This window comes from Musa acuminata, chromosome BXJ1-4 (genome assembly GCF_036884655.1).
Source record: "Musa acuminata AAA Group cultivar baxijiao chromosome BXJ1-4, Cavendish_Baxijiao_AAA, whole genome shotgun sequence".
Taxonomy (NCBI): Eukaryota; Viridiplantae; Streptophyta; class Magnoliopsida; order Zingiberales; family Musaceae; genus Musa; species Musa acuminata.
The window spans coordinates 8,665,711-8,688,410 of NC_088330.1; the positions used below are offsets into that span (position 1 = coordinate 8,665,711).

Here is a 22,700-nt window from a genome sequence, read left to right on the forward strand (position 1 = left end):
AAGGTCCTTCAAGCTTCTTTCCCCAATTTATTTCTCTGCTTCAAGCTTCTATACGTATATATGCAATGGTCCACCATATGATAATTTGCTTAGAAAGTTACCATAAAAAATGCATTGATTTTTTGTTGATCCATCGAAATTTCATTAAAGTTTCGATGAGGCACTTCCTCGAGAAGCTCTACAAAACAAATCAACACAAACACTCCTCATCTCACATATATATATATATATATACATATATAAATGGTTCAGAGGAACAGGTTCCCTTCATCTTCCATTGTCTTGCATGTGAGATTGCTGCAGCACTTCCTTGAGCAAAGATTTCTCCTGTGTCATTTGCATGTGAGATTGCTGCTGCACTTCCTTGAGCAAAGATTTCTCCTGTGTCATTTGCATGTGAGATTGCTGCAGCACTTCCTTGAGCAAAGATTTCTCCTGTGTCAGCGGACTCTGGCATCTCGCGGTCCGCGGTGAAGCTAACCTAGACATCCCTGCACCTGTCGGCGACAAGCATACTTGCTCCAGCGCACGAAACTGGAGCTCCGATGGGTAGTCCCTCACACACCCAATTCGAGGCCCTGCTCCCGTCGTCCACTTGAAGGAGAGCTTCTTCCCCAGCTGATACGAGTTGATGCCCTTCTTCGAGTTTATCCTTCGACGTATCAGTTCCGACGATATCACAGCTTCTCCACCCTCTTCCTCCTCCTCAACACACACATTCTCTGGTCTGGTCATGTCGTGTTCTTCAGCATTCATCTGCTGCTTGTGGAGATTGTGATCTTGCTGCACCTCGAGTGTTCCCTCTGGTTTCGGATCAGCAACTGTTCTGCTAAGGTTCACTCCCTCGCACGTGGTAATGTTGTTAATGCTTGTGTTCCCAGTCGAGGATGCTGGAGACAAATCTGCATCGATTTCAGGCTTGGTGGAGACATTTCCTTCGGCCATGTTCAGCTTCGAGTGGTGCTTTCCTGGTCTACTGCAGTGTTCTTCTTCTTCATGCTCTAAATCTGCATCAGTTTCAGGCTTGGTGGAGACATTTCCTTCAGCCATGTTCAGCTTCGAGTGGTGCTTTCCTGGTCTACCGCAGTGTTCTCCTCCTTCATGCTCTAAATCTGCATCGGTTTCACGCTTGGTAGAGACATTTCCTTCAGCCACGTTCAGCTTCGAGTGGTGCTTTCCTGGTCTCCTGCAGTGTTCTTCTTGATGCTCTTCGGTTGGACTTCTCTGTTTGAGATGAAACAAACACAACAATTCAGCATGCTTCGCAGTGATTCATCTATGATGAAGAAGAAGGTACGAATGACTTGTTGACCTTAACATCAGTGAGATCGACATTTTTTTCTGCAAGATAGCTCATGAAATCCTGAAAGTTCTCTTCGGTCGGGCGATAATGGCCGCTATGAGGCCACACAGCCTGACAAAATCATGATAAAACACGTAAAACAATTCGACATAATTAATTTACCGAGGAACTCATCTTTTACCTTGAGAACTCCTTTTTCTAGTACCAGTTGGCCAGCAGCAGAAGTAGCTCCCCCGGCAAGAAAACTAGAGTGCTGAAACGTGCCTTTCTTCTTCTGCAATGCTCCATCCATCATCCTAAGCAGTTTTCACATCGAACAACGATTTGTAGTTCAAGGAGAATCATCACCTGAGCAACATATAGTTTCTTCAGTGTGCTTAGGACGAAGATCCACTTCGCATCTTTCGGACCTTCAGACGAGTCTATCACCTGTCTGCTCTTCCTGTACATGAATCTTCCATCCTCGATTATGACCTCGTAGGCATCCCTTTCTTTCTGCAGATCACCACGATGAACAACTAATCGATCATGGAGAGAAACACAAAGAAGGAAGACTACGTTCCCGAGGCAAGTGCTTACAGGGCCAAGATACTTGATGCACTGCTGTTGCAGTGTCGATCGAGTGCACTGTTCTTCGAGGTTGACCTCCTTTCCTTCCCCTACATCGAGCCTAATGAACACAACGTGATGGATTAAGGCAGATGCTCTACTGGTTATCCAAGTCCCTTAGTGGAGTCTCCAGACTAACCAGTAGAAGAAAGGCTGCATGCTCTCGCGTTGAAGCCAGCAGTCATAGTAGAACTGGAGATTGTGACCATACCGATGTCGAGGATCGATCTGTCGATATATAACATTAAAAACATCGATAGAAATGAATGACACAGATTGTTCTGTGAACTGAGATGAGACACTCACTGCCTCTAACCAATGCTGCAAGGCAAGTTTCTGAGCTTTCTCATCCTTGGATAGACCCTTCCCCACCTGTAAAGCAAGAACACGAAGTTTAATCCTCGATGATCAGAACATCACAATCGAGATGATGTTCATATCGACTCCAAAAACCAGACCTTTGCAGCCCTCGTTCTCGCCCTCGACCACCGCGAAACCGCAGATTCTTGCTTCTCGATGTCGAAGAACGACACGGAGCTTCGCTTGAGCAATGCAAAATCTAACAGCTTCCACCTGAATACATACAGAATCTCAATCACGATTCATCTGACATGAGTCCGGAATCTCGGGATCGGCAGTAAGGGTGATACCAGCTCTGCTCTACGAGGACGGCACAGTCTGCGAGCTGTCTCCTTGTCCGAAAGCTCTTGTAGACCTTCTGCAACCTCACGGCAGCTTCATGCTTGGGGCTGCCAGGGCCGATCAAATCTGATTCCAAGGACCTCTTCCCCAGAGGACTGAACCTCGATATCTTGGGATGATCAATCTTTGCGGGCACATCTTGCTTAGGAGCAGCAGTCTTTACCGCGATATCGGAGTCCAAGTGGAAAGGGTCCATTACCCTTCCATTAAAGCTCACAGATCCTTCTATCAGTCGTTTCCCGGGGCCAAGAGACTTGAGGTTGGCAGGCTTGGAGTCGCGGCCATTGAAGCTGATGGACCGCAGAGTCGATCTCACGTTGTCACCGAAACTGAGAGACCTCACGATGAGAGCTTCCAAGCGATCGTTCATGGAATTATGGATCTCTCCGGGGCACGAAAGTGTCACCCCCATGTCGATGTTGGATGGAAGAGGCTTCTTCTCCTTGGTGATGGGCAATGAGATGTAGATCTCAGCCTGCAGAGAGAAGAACTGAGCATCTAAAACCGGCAGTTTCGAGCTGCATGAAAGCAAACGTTTTAATCTGCCATAAGAAAACCAGAAATGCTCTTAAGGTAACGATTTCACAATGCCTTGAAATCTTCGAGAAGCAACAGCAAAAATGAGGCCATTAAACGCTCCCAACAATCGAATTGAAGGCGGAAACATGACAGATGAAACCAGTTCATCCAGAAATCAGAATGAACAGGACCCATTCACCTACCATTCTCATATTAAAGAAGCCATTTTTCATCTGAAACGATCCAAAGATTGTAAGAACAAACACACACTGACCCATTTACATGCATCAAGATCCGCTTCAAAACCTCTGGAGAAGAACAAAAAAGAAGAAGAAGAAGAGAAAACCAAATGATTCCACACACAAGAAGCAAACATGAAGAGATCAAAACTCAGACCTTCCTCTCCTCTGCCTCGAGGATCACCCAACAACTTGTTCGAGAGAGAGAGAGAGAGAGAGAGGGGGGGGGGGGAGGGGGGGCGGGGTTGAGGTGGGGAAAGGAAGAATAAATTGAGGCAGAGGGGATGGTAATGGTAGGGAGAAAGAACAGGATGGTTTGGTTGGGTTGCTCCTAAATTAAGCTACTTGGACGAAGCAAACCCGAGATGGTGTGTTTAATTGAGGGGGAGGACAGTGTGACATCCCAAATCTTCCAACCACGTGTTCCTGCAAATCTATCCAGTAGATACAGCACCGCTTACGTGGCACGGAAAAGGGCACCATGTTGGTCTATTGGACATGAGATCACATGTCCTGTAAATTCACATTCCAAGGCAAGCCATATGATCATCCACCATCCACTTTCTATGCTTGCAATATATATATATATATATATATATATATATATATATCCTTGTTAATAGTTTGATTCAAGTTGATCGTTGGACTGAGATGATAGGTCCGATAATTCAAAGATGTGCAATTGTAGAATAATATTGTGCTGTTAATTATCAGCATTGTTGTGATTTATTTGCCCAACATTATCCTTGTTTTCTTCTTCTTTTCTGAAGGATTTAGACTTCAGTTTCCAAAGAACATTTTGATTTTACATCAATCAAACCTTTAGGAAGTTCTTTACTGCCAAATGTTGAAGAATAATTGCAGTAGTTTGTGGGAAACTGGTTGACATGCAATCAATCTGTCAGCTTGATGAAGTGATCAAAATCATTACAGTTTGCCATTCTTTGTTTGATCATTGGAGCATCATAAATATGTTCATCTGAGTTCTTCACCAGCACACTAACTCTGGTAGGTTGCAGCTTCAACTAAGAAACCCTTAATCCAAGTTTCTTTTGGATATTTATTCTCATGTAAAAACAAATGGTGAAAAATTCACCATTAAATCTTAAAAAAAATATTATCTGGAATTTTCTTTGGAGTAGTCATAAATGCTAATCCAAGGTCTTCTCTTCATCTTCATGATGAACATATGGTTGAAAATCTAAATCTTCATCCTTATGTTTATGATTCTAAAGAGTAGTGCTCATATTTAATACTATAAGATCACACTATTCATCTTTATTGCGGGACTTGTAAGGTATTATCAACTCCAATGAATTTCATAATATTTTATCCAATTAAATCGTAGAAAAATTGATACCTCATATGAAACGTCATAGTTTATCTTACTATAGATCCTAGAAAATATTTATAAAGATAGAGATGATCTCTTATTCGTTCTTTACATCCTTTCAAATTAGATCATTGGATAGACTGATTAATTATATTTAAATAAAAAAATAAGATTATTATTATTAACTTTTATTGTGTAATAGGTGAATCAATCTGTGCTGGATTGAAGTACCTATCGATCGTATTTAGGAAGAAATTGGGAGTCAATTTAGGACGAAATCCCAAATCAATATCCATCGCGCTTTTTAGTGCAGAGATCCTTCAATTCTCCGACTTAGAAATGCTTCTCATACGCTACCAAACGTTACTCACACTTATAGTTAAATGGGACCCGCTGCGGCGCCCGCCGCAGTTGGACCTGTTCTCGAATCATCATGAAGGTACGTTTTGCGTCATTTTGAGACAGGTAGCGAAGTGTTTTCTGCTCCCGCCTTTTTTCCTCCGTATCTTGTCGTGGGGTCGTAAGCTGATCTCCACCGACCACCACCCAAAGTGCCTCCTTGACCATACCTCTGTGGGCCCCGAGTGTGGTGTCGTCTTGACCGTCCACGTACCGCCCTCGAGAAATCATGTCCGTTGACATGGCGGTCTCACCGATCCTCTCCTGCCCATATCTCGCTTGACGGTGGTCTCGTCTCGACTCCATGCTCGAGTAGTGGTCGGTCCGCATCAGCTGTGAACCTTAGAACGGAGTACGCCGAAATATCTGCACTTTGGTGAGAGAAGTCTTCTGGAAATGGAACACGTTTCGCATTGTTAAGGGTCTAAATGAAGTGTTCTGTCTTGTGTTAGATAGAGGATCGCTCACTGAGCTCTTTTTATACCCCATCGACGCACCCCTACAGCGCCGGGCTTCCTCTTGCAGACGCCGTCCTCTTCAAACCCTAACCCTTATTGCAGGTTGGATTGGTCCAGTAATCAAGGCGAGATTTTTTGATCCAATCCCACTTCGGAAATCAATTCTCGTCCTTTTTTCCCCTGATTTTTGGGTGCATTTTTTTTATAATAAAGAGCGAATTTTTGATTCGTTTGGCCATCTGCAACATGCGGACCGCTTGGTCTCGGACCCTTGACATGGCGATCCCCTTGCCCCACCTCCTCCACTCGGACCGGCCCACTCCAGCGGCCGCGTCGCACGCCACGCCCCCGTCCGCCTCCGAATCCGCCGCCCCGCCCCAGGACGAGCTGAAGCGCGTGGCCGCCCACCGCGCCGTGGAGCTGGTGGAGTCCGGTATGGTCCTCGGCCTCGGCACCGGCTCCACTGCCGCCCACGCCCTCGACCGCATCGGCGACCTCCTTCGCTGCGGCGTCCTCCGGGACATCGTCGGCATCCCCACCTCCGAGTGGGCGGCCGTCCGTGCCGCAGCCGCCGGCATTCCCCTGTCCGACCTCAACGCCCACCCCGTCGTCGACCTTTCCATCGACGGCGCTGACGAGGTCGACCCGGCTCTCAACCTCGTCAAGGGCCGCGGCGGGTCCCTCCTTCGCGAGAAGATGGTGGAGGGAGCCAGCCGGCGCTTCGTCGTCATCGTCGACGACTCCAAGCTCGTCCCCCGCCTCGGTGCCAGCGGCCTTGCGGTTCCCGTGGAGGTCATCCCCTTCGGTTATGCCCTCACCCTCCGTCGTCTCCATAAACTTTTCCATGGCGTGCCCGGTTTCAATCTCAAGCTCAGGACCGCCTCCGTGAACGCCAAAGCCAGCACCTTTGAGGAGGATGGGTTCGAATTGGAGCCATTTGTGACGGACAACAAGAACTACATAGTGGATTTGTTCTTTGAGGAAGGGATCCACGGTGATCTCAATCTGATCAGCGACGAGATTCTGAGGATCACTGGAGTGGTTGAGCACGGGATGTTCCTCGGATTAGCGTCGTCGGTGATCGTGGCCAGGAAGGATGGGGTGGTGGTGATGGACAAGTAGATGAAGTTAAATGGTATTTGAGAACCATACTTAATTTTTAGATAAGCTAATTATATATTGCATTTATATCAACAAAGGAAGCCACTTGATTCATATCATGAATTCTTGAAATCAGGAATTGCGATTATTGTAGGAAGAGAAGATGCTAAGTCTGTCTCTATGAACTTTGGTTGGGGATTTAACATATAGTCAAAATTGATAAGATTTTGTAGACATTCTTCCTCTAGTTTGTTACAAGGAATTGTGATGTCTAACCCTTTGATATCAAATTATTAATTCACTTCTGTTGCAACACATTTCTGCCGAAAAAATGTCTCTTTTGTTGTTTTGATTTGATATTGCCTTCAAAAGTTACATCAATTATGAGCTTAGAGATGCAGTGGCTAGAGATGATCCCAGTTCGGGAACCAGCGGTCCCAGTTCTTAGTTTCATTTCCAGCCTCATTCGGTTCCTGTTCGAATCTAACTGTGGCAACTTCCTTCGGAAGGTCGCCTTGAAGTGATATATGCAAAAGAGATATGAGTTGATAAACTTGGAGTAGTTGTAAGGAGTAACAATTTGCACCTGCAAAAATAGGCTGTTAGCAATTCTTTTGTCCAAGTCTTGTGTGCCTGACATAATCTGTATATGAGGCTTCCTCATGCTTACTCTAAAAGGCTATTCCATGCTTATTTTCTTGATGCATTTGGACTGATGTTGCAATGAAAGAAAATAAGCTTTTGCTTTGTCTGTCTTTTCAGTATGTTATTTCTTTTATACAGCAAGGGTTTATGTTGATACTTCTCTTCTATTTTTACTCCTGCTATGATTGACATGTATTAATAACAGCAGCAGGCTCCATATCTAAGTTGCTACATCTGTATAAGCTTTGAGGTTATGTGCCTTTGGATATACTGTAATTGTGGCTATCAATGATGCATTTCTGAATTGCAGGTAAAGTTTTCCTTCTTTAATGTTGGGAAGATGCTATTCATGATAGAATATATGAATATGCACTTCATATTGTTTCTTTCTTTATCATTTTCCTCATTATTTTTCTTCTTGATTTAGTTATTCTCTCACTTATGGTTACTGATTGCTTAATACCTCAAAGGGAAGGTAGATGTAGCATATAGCATCCTTGGTTGCATCATTTTATCGATGATGATCCAGATGATATTTTTGACTGAACATTAAGTTTGTATGAAATGTGATTGTGTTAGTTTTGTGGTGGTTAAAGAAGAAATTTAGTTGATTTAGTGTAAATGTAATTTGGTCTCTCTCCAAAATAAAGCTTAATTGGTTTGGTTTTAACTATATATGTATGTATGTATGTATGTATGTGTACGTATGTGTATGTACGTAATGTATATATACATATATATAAATATATATATATATACATATATATAAATATATATATATATACATATATATATATATATACATGTATATAAATATATATATATATATACATATATATATATATATATACATGTATATAAATATATATATATATATACATATATATATATATATACATCTATATAAATATATATATATATACATATACATATACATACATATACATATACATATACATATACATATACATATACATATACATATACATATATATATATATATATATATATATATATATATATATATATATATATATATATATATATATATATATATATATATATATATATATATATATATATATATAGGGATCTAAAAAGATTACAGAATCTCTCCATTCTTTAATAGTTAGATTTATGAGTATATAGTGTTATTATCCATAGAGCCCTTCGAAGCTAATGGAGATTTACTTCCAAATATGTCTCAAGTTGACGGCTTGTGGTTATATGAAAATTGCTTGGGGTGTATCCAAAAAGGTTTCTTCGATATTTAACCTGAAGGACTCGGTCAAATATAATTAGTCTGAGAGTTTCTGTCGTAAGAATGGCTCAAGACAATCTTTTCATAGTACGATAGATGATTGTTAGGTTGAAGACATGGTAAATATGAAGAAGAATCATGTGTATAATGCAATAGATTATTGATAAATTTCAAGGAGGATTATATGTCATTTGATCATCAATGGGTCATCAAATCATTCGTTCAATTGAGTTAGAGATGAGCAACGAGAGGTTTGTGAGTGGTGAGGTGTTTGGCAAGTGGGAAGTGTGATATGTTATGATCATCAATGTGTCATATCTCCCGTATCAGTCAATAGATATTATTTTTTATTATATTTTTGGATGATAATGGTATCGATCCATATGTCACTTTATACACCAATATTATAATTTAAACTATTATTATAAAAATCTCAAGAGTGAGCTTGTTACCAATCTCAAGAGTGAGCTTGTTACCATGGTCCTGAGAGCATGAGTATTCAAATCGAATTATTATGAAATTACATCGATGATTTCATATATATTATGGTAATGTAGGAGACGCTATCAAATTAAGATAAATGTGAATGATGTTGTCGATGTGATGTCGATGCTTGTTGGGATGTTGACATAAACATGGGCATATCTAATTTTTCTATACATACATACATATATATATATATATATATATATATATATATATATATATATATATATATATATATATATATATATATATATATATATATATATATATATATATAGTCTCTTTAATTTTGAAAAATTTTCGTAGAGCTCTAGTGGTTACGTGAAGTATTGTTTTACCCCTATCTTCGTTAGACCCACCATCATCTCCTTCTTCTTACACCACCATCATATATCTTCTCTGATACCACCATCGTCCTTACACTCTTGTTGGGTCATAGCCACCTCTCCTCCCCTTTGTCTCGTCGAATTCATCATAAGCCCCTTTGCCATTGGAGTCCATGAATTTTTCTTGGGATGACTTGTGTGTCATTATCATTGTTTGTAGTCCCTTCTTGTCATTAATCACAAGAGAGGAAGGAGATGAAGCAACCCTTGCTCTCACGTTGTCAACCATGGACAAAAAAAGAGAAGACGTTAACATCCTTCGCACCCCCTCATTTCATGTGCAAGGATTGCATATGGTAGTTTCGACCAAGTGGAGGGGAGAAGAGGTGACTATTGGGGGTTGAGCTACATGAAAGTGAGGAGAGGGCGGCCACCGATCCCCACCTTCCATCGACGTGAGCGCGTGCGGTTCTCGAGGCCCACCCTGTCGACCGCACAACCGGCATCGGTCGGACACGTGGCTCGCTTCCAGAGGCCTCACCTTCTGGTGGGGGCCATCGGGCATCCAATGATTGTTTACATCACCCAATTCGTCCGTGCCTTTGCCCAAATCCACAAATTAGTTGAAACAAAACACTACTACCTTTTTTTTTTTTTGTCTCTATGGAGTGTAATATATATATATATATATATATATATATATATATATATATATATATATATATATATATATATAAACTAACAATCAACTTATTATTGTGAAAGAGATTAACTCCAATGATATATATGCATATATGTAAATTGAAAGGTGGAGATTAAGAAGCATTTATTTGGATATCGAAAGAGGGTGTCGGATGAAGAGAGCAATAGAACACGCATGAGTGGAGTGGCCTGAGTGACTGACCCAAGAAAAGCTCCCCCCGACAAAGGAGGGAATCTATCAGTTTGACCACTATTGCACACCTTTCGTACTGGGATGGAGACTTGTCCTCCATGTTGCCGTCTTCATGCTGACTGACCCACTGACTCCCACAATATTATGTAGCCACATTCATGCTGCGTGCATGTATACATGTTCATATCCACTAAATATTGTGAAGTTATAGATTTATCTTCCTTGTTTGACATCTGCCTCAATGAGTTCATGTTTATGCAGGTCACAGGAGGATGCTGAATCTTTAGGTTATATTTGAGTTTATCTTTTGTAGATTTTGATGATCTTTCTTCTTCTTCTTGTTCTTCCCCTCTCTCTCTCTCTCTACCTAGTCAAACAAGAGAGGGCAGAAGGTGCAATGCAACTCCCAAAGACCAGCTACATCTCAAGTTTCGATGAACTAAACTACATAATTACTTCGGAGATCCTTTTCGAAGCGAAGAACAACTCATTGCCCGAGATTAGCCATCAACTTAGTGAGGCATGCATTAGGCAAATCAGCAGCATGAACGTAGTGGAGGAAGCTCTCTACTGTGTAGCCGTTCGGTCAACAACAGTCTCCTTTCTAATCTCCCTTTCATGGTTTAGTTTATTGCTTTTGGTATGCTCATCTTTCTTTCTCTCTCTACGGTGCTTTGAAATCTGAGCAAGTGCGTTTTGCATTTCCCACGAACATGCTTCCCACCCCCAACCCCAGAATCCTTGAAGATACACACACTATGGTCCAAAACAATTGGCTCCCTCTCTTTCTCTCTCTCTCTCATTCCTTCTTATACCTTCTTTTCTTTGTCTCCTACCCAACTTCCTTTATTCTTCCTCACCATCTCTTTCTCTTAGCTAGCCTATGACAACTTAAGCCTCACTATTTGTGCTGCCCAAAGTCTCCTATTTCTTTCCTTAATGGAGGCTAAGGTTTTCTGGCCACAGGTTGGTGATGCCGGTGGTGGATGCAGATGGCGCCGCAAGAGGAGAGCCTGGCTTCGCATGTGGCATTATCTCGAAGGCACATGAAGAAATCATGCGCATGAGCACGTATAAAGTGGCTGCGGGGAATTGAGGTTTATGGTCCGAGATCTGTGTCTATCATCTCTTCTTCACTGTATCAATGTCTTCTTCTCTGTCGGTGTGCATGGTTTTCTTTGTCTTCTCTTTTCTTCTCGGGTTAAGATGGAATGTAAGAGAAGCATTCTAAGTCTACAGGAATGGTCTGATGCTAAGAATGCATCGCTTACACTTCCTCGTAGTTTCAGTACCAACACTAGTATCCAAGACTTCAATAAACCTGTGTACTTGCTGAAGATTTTGCTTTCTGTGATGGCTTCGTTTGAATCCGATTCGGTTTGCATTGTTCTTGATGCTTGCGACAGGAGAACTCCACTTAGTCATGTATCTCCTCCTCTATGTTGCATTGAAGAGGAGGAGCACAGTAGGGATTACCATACCACTGACATTGCAACAGGGGAGGGAGGATACATGCTGAAAGCCTCACATAATATCCATTTCAATCTAAGAAGTTTGGCAACACATTTGACGCAGAACTGACTAGAAATGTTGAGATTACTGAATCTGTGGTTAGCTAAAGACAACAGGATTAACAAGAATTTCTCTCTCCGAGGAACTCATTCCTGGGCATCATTCTGATGATACCCAAATAAGAATAGATCCTCAAGAAGTTGGAGTAAGGAGAGAGAGAGAGAGAGAGAGAATAAATAATGTCAAGAAAGATCAGAAATCCAGAATGGTGAGCATGTGCTTTGTGGAAAAGGAAGCATCTGACTGTATATGAACTCTCTCACCCACCACACTACACAAGTGTCCTTTTCTTTTACTCCACTGTTCTGAGGAAAGTGGCATGATGATGAAATCTTGATTGGAATGCTTGCTTGCACATGGCGGATCTGCACTGCTGAAATGCTGAACACTTCCAAGAGCGAAGAGCATGCTACCAAATCCAAGCTGATTGATGGGTCCAAGTCTTCAGGAATGAGTTCCGGGAAGGACTGTTCTGAGGTGAAATCTGAGATTAACAAAGTGTGAAATCTGAGGTCACTGCAATTAGATCGGAAAGCTGAAGTCAATTGGATATGTTGATCTTAAGTTCTTCCCTTTCACCCTCACCTACCCCTCCCTCCTTTCCCATCTCAAGAAACCTCTGCTCCAAGTATCTTCAAGCAGCCTCAGACAGAGAAAAGCAACACCATCTTTTGAGCCAACAGGCACTCTCTGTTCACAGTAATCTAAGACCACAGTAGCATTAGAGAGAGAGAGAATTGCACCTGCTGCAAAGGACAATTGATATGTTATTATTATTAGCATAAAATCTGTAATCATGTTATAATGCGAAAAAATTTTTATGTCAAAATTGAAATCAAATAAATTAGATCTAATAATATTTTGATATGTATATTTCATTGTTGTTCAAAAGAGTAAACCTTATATGATATATAAGCACCTTCGTCGTTGAGATATCAATATGTAAGGAGAACTAGACCCTTCTCCTCTCTTTCTATCTATCAATAACCATAATTAAAATTCAATCATATCTATAATATATCTTACCTAATTAAATAAGATCACATAATCTAACAATTATCACTCTGGTAATCACACTTTCTATCATTTTTGCACGAAACATATATCATCTTCCCATACATATAAATCATCTACATATTAATTTCTTGCTTCTTCAACTCTAAGCGCCTCCGAGATGGTTCTGTCATTGCCCACAACCGCATGGGTTCCCGGAGTTATCAGCCGGAGGAGGTGGTTTGAAGGGCACGCGCCTGGTAAGTCGTCGCGTGCTCGCAGCATCATCCCCACCTACGTTTTGCATGTTATCAAGCCATGGATAAGCCCCAAAGCTATGCATGACTCTCGAAAGCCAACAAGAAAACATCCATACCTGTGCTTTGGTGGACATGAACTGGGACTTCGCTCGACTGCGATGGAGAGATTACTAGAGCCGAGAAGAGGAGAGCCACCATTAACATGGAGGACATGGTCTTCTTCGCAGTAGAATGCTCCATGGCGGCACCTTCAATGGTTGCAGCAGACAATGGCCTTGAATGAGAAATATGACTACATATTCCATATCCATGGCATGAGTTGGATTGAGGTATGAGTCGAATTCAACCCACACTTGTAATCAAAATTAGAAGTCATTGTTTTCTTTGATCTTTAGCCATCAAAGAAGAATAAAAGGCAATTCTTATGGACATAGATTAGTCAAACCCGCCCTTTCTTGGCTCCTTGGGCATCAATTTTCTTGGTCGGAGTTGTTGCTTCTCAAAATAAAAATAAAAATAAAAATAATATATATATATTGTTACTCTCTTCTTCCTTTTTTTTTTTTCTCTTCTTTTCTATGATTGAAGAGGTCAATGACGTTTAGCAAACGCTAAATCAATGGTCTTAAGATAATAAGAGATAAGTAGTAAAAATAGGCCGTGTTAAAGTCGAGTAGAGAAGCGTTTACCATACTAAGTGATCGTTCTAAGAAGAAGATGACATACACGATTAGTCTTTCTAACCTGATATATTAAGGAAATATATTCTATGTGTAAAAAAATTATGTGTATATATAAAAGCAAGGTTCGTTATACCGTATCGTACCGACGTTTCAATCCGGGCTCGATACGGTACGGTATCAGTGTATCGAGCGGTACACCAGGGCGTACCAAACGATACACCCTGGTGTACCGAATAATTTTATTTTATTTTTCATTACTATAATACTGTAGCACTACTATAGCACTGTAGCAGTACTATAATATAATACTATAGCATTGTAACTATACCAGGCGATCCACGTATCGGTATACCATCGGATCGGTACGTACTGCCAATACCAGACGGTACCTTGTATAAAAGTATAAAATAGAAGATATAAGAATGAATTTTTCAATATCAAATGAGAGTCTGAGTGGGTGTCAACATTTTATATAATCTTTTTATTTTCTGACTGAGATCTTTAATCTCATATCAAAAGGGCATAATTAAGCTTAAATATTTTAATAATAAATCAATAATCCTATTTTTGATAAATGGTATGATATTAAGCTTTTAAGTGGGAAACCAAGAAGAGCCAAAACTGATTTTTGAGTGCAATTCACTATCTCAACCCATCTTTGATCCATAAAATGGTAAAAATATGAAGTTTTTATCCGTTTTATAATTCTTGTTCCCCTACTGTTTGTTTCACGACTGATTCGTTATACGATTATAATATGAACCTCGACGTGGGAAGCAGAAACTCACATACATTTACAATCAGATAGAAAAAATATAAGCGATACACACAATTATACCTTACTTTACGATGCATAATGCAGAATTGTTAGGTCTAGCCCGTATAACGAATCTGATTTATTAAAAAGAAAAAAAGATTGTAGAGACGTGCACTGAGGGCAGCGAACAGGTGCGTGCGTGCAGCGAACAGTCGTGAGAAAAAAAAAAGATAGAAAAAAAGTTAAGATATTTGAAGATTTTTGTTGGATAATGGAGTGACTAAATTTTATTAGTTTTGACTTAAATTTTATGTAAAGAATTCTTACAACAATATCGATCTACAGTTTACTGTGCTTTCTCGTCATACTTAATTTGTGAGATCTAATATTTTCTCTTCATGAAATTTATCTTGGATGATGATGATATATTAATGTTGAGTCAAGATACGTGTTCTTGATATTATTATGATCTTCTAATTATTCTAAAGAAGATTTACGGTAAACATATTATCATTATTAGTGATAATGGAACTTTGAAGTGGACTATGATCCCATTGGTTTTTTCGCATTAGTTTTTTTACATAAAAATTTCAGTGTCTCAATTTACAACTGATTTATTTTTTTACTATTTATTATGCTCTAGCTAATATTTGTTTTTGATAACAAGTTAGTATTTTGATACATAAAGAGGGAAAAGAATTATTCCACTATAATAGTTTTTCCTAACAAGTGGTATCAAAGCAATAAGTTATTTGATGCTAGTTTTTTTTCTTGTGTGATTGAAATGAAACAGTCAGATGGTATAATTAAATTGAACTCATCAAATTCTTTTACTTGGCAACGTATGATGGAAGATTTGCTCTATTACAAAGATTTGTATAAGCCCAAGGTTAAAGATAAACCTTCTACTATGAAAGATGAGGAATGAGAAGTTCAACATAGAAAAGCTATTGGCTATATTAGAAGATGGATGTACATAAATTTGCATGAGCATATTTCTGATGAAACCAGAATTGATATTATTTGGCAAAGGTTAGAAAACTTTTTTTGTGAAAAAGATAATGGGAAATAGAATTTCTCTCCTCAAAAGACTTATAAATTTGAAGTATAAAGATGATGGTAATATTGTTGAGCACATAAACCTATTTCAGAGTCTTGTAAACAAGCTAGTTGCTATGAAAATGAATATAGATTATGAAATACAAGAATTATTACTTCTCAGCTCTTTACAATTTGTAACTTTATGCTAAAGGGGACTATAACTATAGATATGGTTAAATAAGATATCAAAAGGAAAGAACAAGGAGAATTTTCTTCTAATGCATTTGTTACTGAAAAATAAGAAAGACATAGAAGAAGTAATAGTAGAAATCTACATGATTATAGAGGAATATTCAAGTATAGAAGAGATATCAAATGTTTCCATTATAATAGGCTAAGTCACATGAAGAAAGAGTGTAGGTTTTGGAAGTGAGAATAGAATGAAAGAAAGAAAAATGAGAAAGAGACCAATACAGTTGCTGCTGAAGGTGATATCATTATTATTTGTGATGACGGTTGTATAAGTCTCATAGCTTAGAATAATAACTAGGTAATTGACTCTGGTGCTTCATTTCACGTTACTTCTCATGATAACTTCTTCAGAGCTTACACTGCTAGTGATTTAGTAATGTCAAAATGGGAAATAGTGGTACATCTAAGATTGTGGGTATTGAAGATATTTGTTTGAAGACTAGTATTAGGAGCAAATTGATACTCAAAGTTGTCAAATATATTTCAGATATTCGTCTTAACTTGATATTTACAGACAGACTTGATGACGAGGGATTTACACACTATTTTGGTGAAAGCAAATGAAAACTCACTAAAAGTTCACTAATTATGGTGAGAGGAAAGAAGCTAAACTCTTTTTATGTCATGGAAACTAAGCTACATAAAAAATAGATTAATGCAATTCAGAAGTGTGAAAGTATAGATCTTTTGCATAAGAGACTTAGTTATATTAGCGAGAATGAACTTCAAACTCTTGCTAGAAAGCAGTTCTTATCAGAGTTGTAAGATACATCTCTTAAATCTCGTGATCATTACTTAGCTGAAAAAACACATAGAGCTGTCGTTCATACATATCCATATCTAGAAGATCAGATGTTAATGATTTGATTCATATTGATGTCAGTACTATGCAAATTAGAACTCTTGGAGGTGCTCTTTATTTTGTTACTTTTATAGATGACCATTCTAAAAAAGTTTGGGTTTTTGCTTTGAAATCTAAAGATCAGGTACTCGATGTTTTCAAAGTGTTTCATGTCAGTGTTGAAAGAGAAATTGACAGAAAGCTAAAGTGTGTTCGAGCAGATAATTGTGACGAGTACAGAGGTCATTTTAAGAATTATTGCAGGTTCTATAATATCATGCTTATGCAAATAGTTCCTAAAACTCCTCAGCAGAACGGTGTGACAGAAAGGATGAACAGAACTGTTGAAGAAAGGATTCGATGTATGCTTTCCCATACTAAGTTACCTAAGTCATTTTGGGGGGAGGCTATGAGAACTATAATTGCCCTGATAAATCTTTCTTCATTAGTTCCTTTAAAAGGTGATGTTCCAAAGAGAGTATGGAAAGGAAATGATTTATCTTATAACCACTTAAGAGTTTTTTGGTGTAATACGATAATAATGAATGAGAAGATTATTAGAAGCAGAGATATTGTATTTCTTGAAGACCAATTGTTTGATGATGATGATAATGTTGAGAAGCCAAAAATCTCTATTTACATTCCTTGGAGTTTAAGTCCAGCTCACCTATAGTTCATGATGGTTATGGGGGAGATGAATAAGAAGATTGTGGTGAGAATGTCAATAATGGTGCTCCTACAGTTGATGATGTTGAACTAACTGAACAAGTACCTCTACCACCAATTGAGATTTCATTGAGAAATCCACGAGAGTGACAATCATCTACCAGATATCCTCCACATGAGTATGTTACTGATGGGAGAGAGCCAGAAACTTACTAAGAAGATATTCTACATGAGTATAAGAATGAGTGAGTTAAAGCCATGCAAAATGAAATAAGATCCTTGCTTGAAAACCACACTTATGACTCGATAAAGTTGCCTAAAGAGAAGAAAGTTTTTAAGAATAAATGCGTTTATAAATTGAAGACTGAAAATAATAGCTCACAACAAAGATACAAGGACTAGTTGTGAAAGGATTCAAACAGAAAAAAAATATTAACTTTGAAGAAATATTTTCTCCTATAGTAAAAATGTCCTATATTCAAGTTGTTCTTGGTTTGGCTACTTGCTTGAATTTAAAAGTTGAGTAACTTAATATGAAAACAATATTTCTTCATGGTGACTTAGAAGAAAAAATTTACATGGAGTAAACAAAACGTTTGAAAATCAAGGGAAAAGAAAATCTGGTTTGTAAGCTTAGGAAAAGCTTATATAGACTCAAACAAGCATGTAGACAGTGGTATAATAAGTTTGATTCATTTATGATGAGCCAATGACATAACAGAACCACATCTGATCATTGTGTGTTTATAAAGAAATTTTCAGATGATTTCATTATTCTTCTACTATATGTTGATGATATGCTGATTGTTGGTCATGATGCTGATAAAATTAAAAAGCTTAAAAGAGAGCTAAGTAAGTCTTTTGTCATAAAAGACTTGGGATCGGTAAAACAAATACTTGGTATGAAGATCCTTCGTGATAGGAAGAAAAGAAAGATCTGACTATCTCAAGAGACCTATATTGAAAAGGTTCTTGAAAGAGTCAACATGAGTAAAGCCAAAACAGTTTGTTCTCCACTTACAGGTCATTTTAAGCTTAGTTCAAAACAATATCCTATAAGTGAGAAAGAAAAAGAAGAAATGTCCAAAGTGCCTTACTCATCTGCAATAGGTAGTTTGATGTATGCTATGGTTTGTACTAGGCTAGATATAACTTATGCAGTTGGAGTTGTCAGCTGATTTCTCTCTAATCCTAGTAAGGAACATTGGGCAATAGTGAAATAGATATTAAAATATCTAAGAGGTACTTCCAATGTTTATGTTTTGACAGTGATAAACCTGTGCTAGAGGGATACACAAATATAGATATGACAGGTGATATTAATTCCAAGAAGCCCACTTCAGGAATATATAGTAATAAACATGTTGCTCTATCAACCACAAAAGCAGAATTATTGAAGCTTACAAGGAAACTTTGTGGATGAAAAAGTTTCTATAGGAATTGAACTTAAAATAGGAAGGATATACTATTTACTATGACATTCAAAGTACCATTCACCTCTTCAAGAATTTCATATACCATTCTAGATCCAAGCATATTGATGTTAGATATCATTGGATTCGTAATGTGCTTAAGATGAAAGAATTACACTTAAAAAAAGTTTATAGCAATAAGAATGGATCAGATATGTTGATAAAGTCTTTGTCTAAGGAGAAACTTGAAACATATAAATGAAGAGCGGGCTTAGTACAACCCACCATATGAGCTGGAGGGGGATAATTATTGGTCCAACTCACATGTGGGCAGGATGATTTGGCCACTAAGCCAAAATCTGATTTATAAAAAAAAAAAAAAAACTATAGAGACGTGTATAATAAGAGCAGGGAATAGGTGTGCATGCAGCAACGGCGTGAGAAAGATACAGGCAAAACAGGAGAGAAAAAAGTTAAGGTGTTTGAGGTTTTTACTAGATGATCGAGTGACTAAACTTCGTCGGTTTTAGCTCAAATTTTATCTGAAGAATCCTTGCAATAAGCTCTGTAATCTTAATGGTATCGATCTATAGTTTATCTTCTATAAGGTCTAAGGTACTTTTCCACTATATCCATTTTGTGAGATCTAATATTTTTTTTTAATGAGATCTATGATGATGATATGTTAATGTTGAGCCAAGATCTATGTTCTTGATGTTATTACAATCCTCTTATTATTCTAGAGAAGATTTACTATAAATATATTATTATTATTAATTATAGTCAAAGTTTGAAGTGGACTATGGTCCCGTGATTTTTTTTCACATTTAATTTTTCATGTAAAAATTTTAGTGTTTCACTTTGTAACTGATTTATTATTCTTAATATTTATTTTGATAATAAATTAATATTTTAATAAAAAATTATTTTGATATATAAAAAAAGAATTATTTTGTTATAATAATATTTTCCAACTGGGAGAGAATATGTTAGTACTTTGTTATCTCTGATTGCTCTGATGGCTCAACTATCAGTCATGGCAGGGGAAGTATTGAATGTTTGGAAGCTTCTGATCATTTCGGCACAAAGAATTTCTCACAACCCATTCAAGCGGCACATTGCCCAATCTTTCTGGTGGATTGGCATATGATTTCTTGCTTAGCAACTCTCGCAGTAAGGGAAAGGCGACAATGATGAGAAAACGGTAAAAAGAAAAGAAAAAAAAGAGAAGTAAAAGAAGACGATTGACAAATACTCGTTGCTTCAAAAGGCATCCACATGTATCTCAATGACTACAAGAGTTTGGTGGAGGCAATTAAAGAAATAAGAAGAGAGAGAAAATCGAAAAGGAGAAATGGAAAACAGCTCCTACGATCCCACCAGTCTTTCTCCACAGGAAATTTAAACCAGACCAAAATCCAGAAAACTAAGACCAAGATATCACTCCATCAGTTCTCTTCCACCCTCACTAGACAATGAGTCATATTTCTATGCCATACTTACATCTACACACATTGATTATTGACTAAGGCAAACACATCCAGAGCAAAAGCCATTTACAAACAGAACCATACGGGATCGCCTGCTTTCTTTATGCATATTCACACCAACTCGTATCGGATTAAATCTGCTACTCTTCCTTCAGCATTCGTAATAATTTTGGTTAGGGGGAGAACATAACTTCGGTACTCAATGTTTCATTTTTGTGGTAAGCTTTTGTTTCTTTTTTATTTATTGTCATTAATTACGGTCAGAGGATATGTTTGCCATGCTACGTATGTTTTGAGTAGGATATAGGAACAACAGCAATCTCTACTGAGGGCGGAGGAGGAGGCGTTGGTGGTCCGAGGGAGAGAGGGAGTGGCGGAAGTGGCACCGGTGGCCGTAAGGACAGGTGCCACCGGAGACGACCATGCGGCAGAGCTCGGTCTTGTAGCGGGGGTGGCGGAGGACAGGGCGGAGCTCGGCTATGCCGTGGGCGAACTGGCAGTGGTCGCTGTAGGGGCACTCCCCGCTCTCCTCCCACTTGTTGCACAGCTCCGTCTTGAACATTCCCTGGTGGTAGACTTCCACCTCCATTGCTCCGCCGCCCCCCTCCTCCCCCTCCTCTTCTTTGTCCTCTCCTCTGCTTCTTTCGCCCTTCTTATTGGTGCTTCCCCCTCCCACGGACACCCGCTGCTGCTTCTTGTTAAGCAAACAAAAGATTAAGTTACACGCTCCCAATCAATCAAAGAGAATTATATTATCGCATAGACGATAACGAAGAAAATATGTATATAGCCAGAAACAACGATTGCCTGGTTCTATCATCATAAATGGATATCAGAAGTTTGCTTAACTATATACAATAAATACGAGTAAAGAGACATCCATGACAATGATCAAACATATAGCACTATTTAAGTACATGAATTACCAAGTTGTTCTTTTTCTTTATGGTTACATATGATTTGCAAGATTGATAAGCTTTGTAGTGTAAAATATGAGATGAGCACTGAGATCTTCTACATAGTACATCAAAATATACTACGAAATTTTTATAAGGATCACTAGATCACTGAGCTCTGTTACATGCAATACGATCATGTGAGCCGTCCGATGATTATGATCGGGAGCACTGCATTGAGATATGTGTTCTACTTTATTACATCTCACTCCGACAGTTATATAGCATATCTTCAAGTAGTTGCAGAAAAGATAGCAGAGTAAATGCACCAACTCTTACCAACGGCCTAAAAATGTAGAAAGAGACCAAAGTTCTTCACAAGATATTTATGAGGCATGGGGGAATCGTATGCATACCGAGCCGATCATGACGGGGTTGGAAAGGCGAAACCGGCCGTTGCGGTTCGCAGCCGAAGTGGCTCCGCCGCCCGGGTTCAGCTTCAGGTACCCACTGGACCGAATCGAGATGCTCTTAGGCAGCGAGACCCGCTTCTCGACAACCGGCGTCCTCGTAAACTGGCAGCCACTGACGCTTTCCTGGAAGGCGAGCACGCTCGTGGGGCTCTCCTCGGCGGGCGGTGGTTCGGCGACGCTGAGTCCACGGAACTCATCAGCCAGTGCCGCAGCCGCGGATATCGTCACACGACCGCCGTGCTTCCCGGCGAGGAGACCGAGCCGCCTTGTAAGCTCTACATTGGCCGCTCGGAGGCTCGCGTTCTCGCGGCGGAGGGACTCAACCTCCTCGGCGGCGTCGCGGAGGTGGGAGAGGCAGAGGTCGTAGTTCTCGGTCATCTCCTGGTATTGGAGGGCGAGTCGGGCCAGGTAGAGGCGGTTTTCAGTGGCGGTGGCGGCGGCCTCCACCTCATCGAAGTAAACCGACGAGGGGGATATCGAGACAGAGCTGGAGGCGGGGAGAAGAGGGCTCAAGAGCGCCAAGCTGTCCTCGGGTGAGAAGACGGGGTACGTGCACGGGAGATCGCCACCACTGTTGAAGTATACGGGGGACTGGGGCCGTCGATCTGGTGAAACGAATGACGGCGATGTGATCGAAGAACCGAGGCGGTCGCCATTGCTGGGAGAAACAACCTCTTGCTGCATCGATCTCTCTGCTAAGGAGACCAACCACAACAACACCAAGAAACTAAGCAACAGGAAATCAAGAAAGAGACCGGAACCCATAAAATCAAGAAACATTTACCATAAAACATCAAATAAACCATTAATTTTGCTCAACATCAAGATCGCATTTCTCGTCAGATCGAAGAAAGAAGAGAAAACGACTACAACAAGAACTCCCCGATCTACCACAAACCAATTCAAGTGAACTAAATGTGCGCCAAAATCCAAAACCAAAACGACCAACAAGAGACGCGAACGCAGGATCATCGGTTCGTTCATCAAGCTACGCGCAAACGAAGACCAATGTACTGAAATCCTCCAAAACAAAGATAAAATACCCTGCGCAAAGAGACGGATCACATCACCAAGAACTCGGAAGCAGT

The 22,700-nt window shown here is 39.6% G+C and overlaps 3 protein-coding genes across 3 annotated transcripts; 1 reads left to right on the forward strand and 2 right to left on the reverse strand.

Annotated features, from left to right (window-relative positions):
- Positions 1-252: 252 nt before the first annotated feature.
- LOC135672403 (IQ domain-containing protein IQM2-like) lies at positions 253-3,101 on the reverse strand. Its single transcript, XM_065180882.1, has 9 exons — positions 2,563-3,101; positions 2,371-2,485; positions 2,219-2,284; positions 2,052-2,140; positions 1,883-1,973; positions 1,652-1,798; positions 1,485-1,577; positions 1,313-1,414; positions 253-1,224 (listed from the first exon to the last, which is right to left on the reverse strand). The coding sequence occupies exons 1-9, from the start codon at positions 3,024-3,026 to the stop codon at positions 268-270; spliced, it is 2,124 nt and encodes a 707-aa protein (XP_065036954.1). The 5' UTR covers positions 3,027-3,101; the 3' UTR covers positions 253-267.
- Positions 3,102-5,598: 2,497 nt separating this feature from the next.
- Positions 5,599-6,978, forward strand: LOC103981170 (probable ribose-5-phosphate isomerase 1). The gene has a single exon (XM_065164493.1). The coding sequence runs from the start codon at positions 5,809-5,811 to the stop codon at positions 6,682-6,684; it is 876 nt and encodes a 291-aa protein (XP_065020565.1). The 5' UTR covers positions 5,599-5,808; the 3' UTR covers positions 6,685-6,978.
- A 13,279-nt stretch (positions 6,979-20,257) lies between these two features.
- LOC135672404 (zinc finger CCCH domain-containing protein 9-like) lies at positions 20,258-22,627 on the reverse strand. Its single transcript, XM_065180883.1, has 2 exons — positions 21,556-22,627; positions 20,258-20,931 (listed from the first exon to the last, which is right to left on the reverse strand). Exons 1-2 carry the CDS (start codon positions 22,390-22,392, stop codon positions 20,566-20,568), a joined length of 1,203 nt encoding a protein of 400 aa, XP_065036955.1. The 5' UTR covers positions 22,393-22,627; the 3' UTR covers positions 20,258-20,565.
- Between the last annotated feature and the right edge of the window lie 73 nt (positions 22,628-22,700).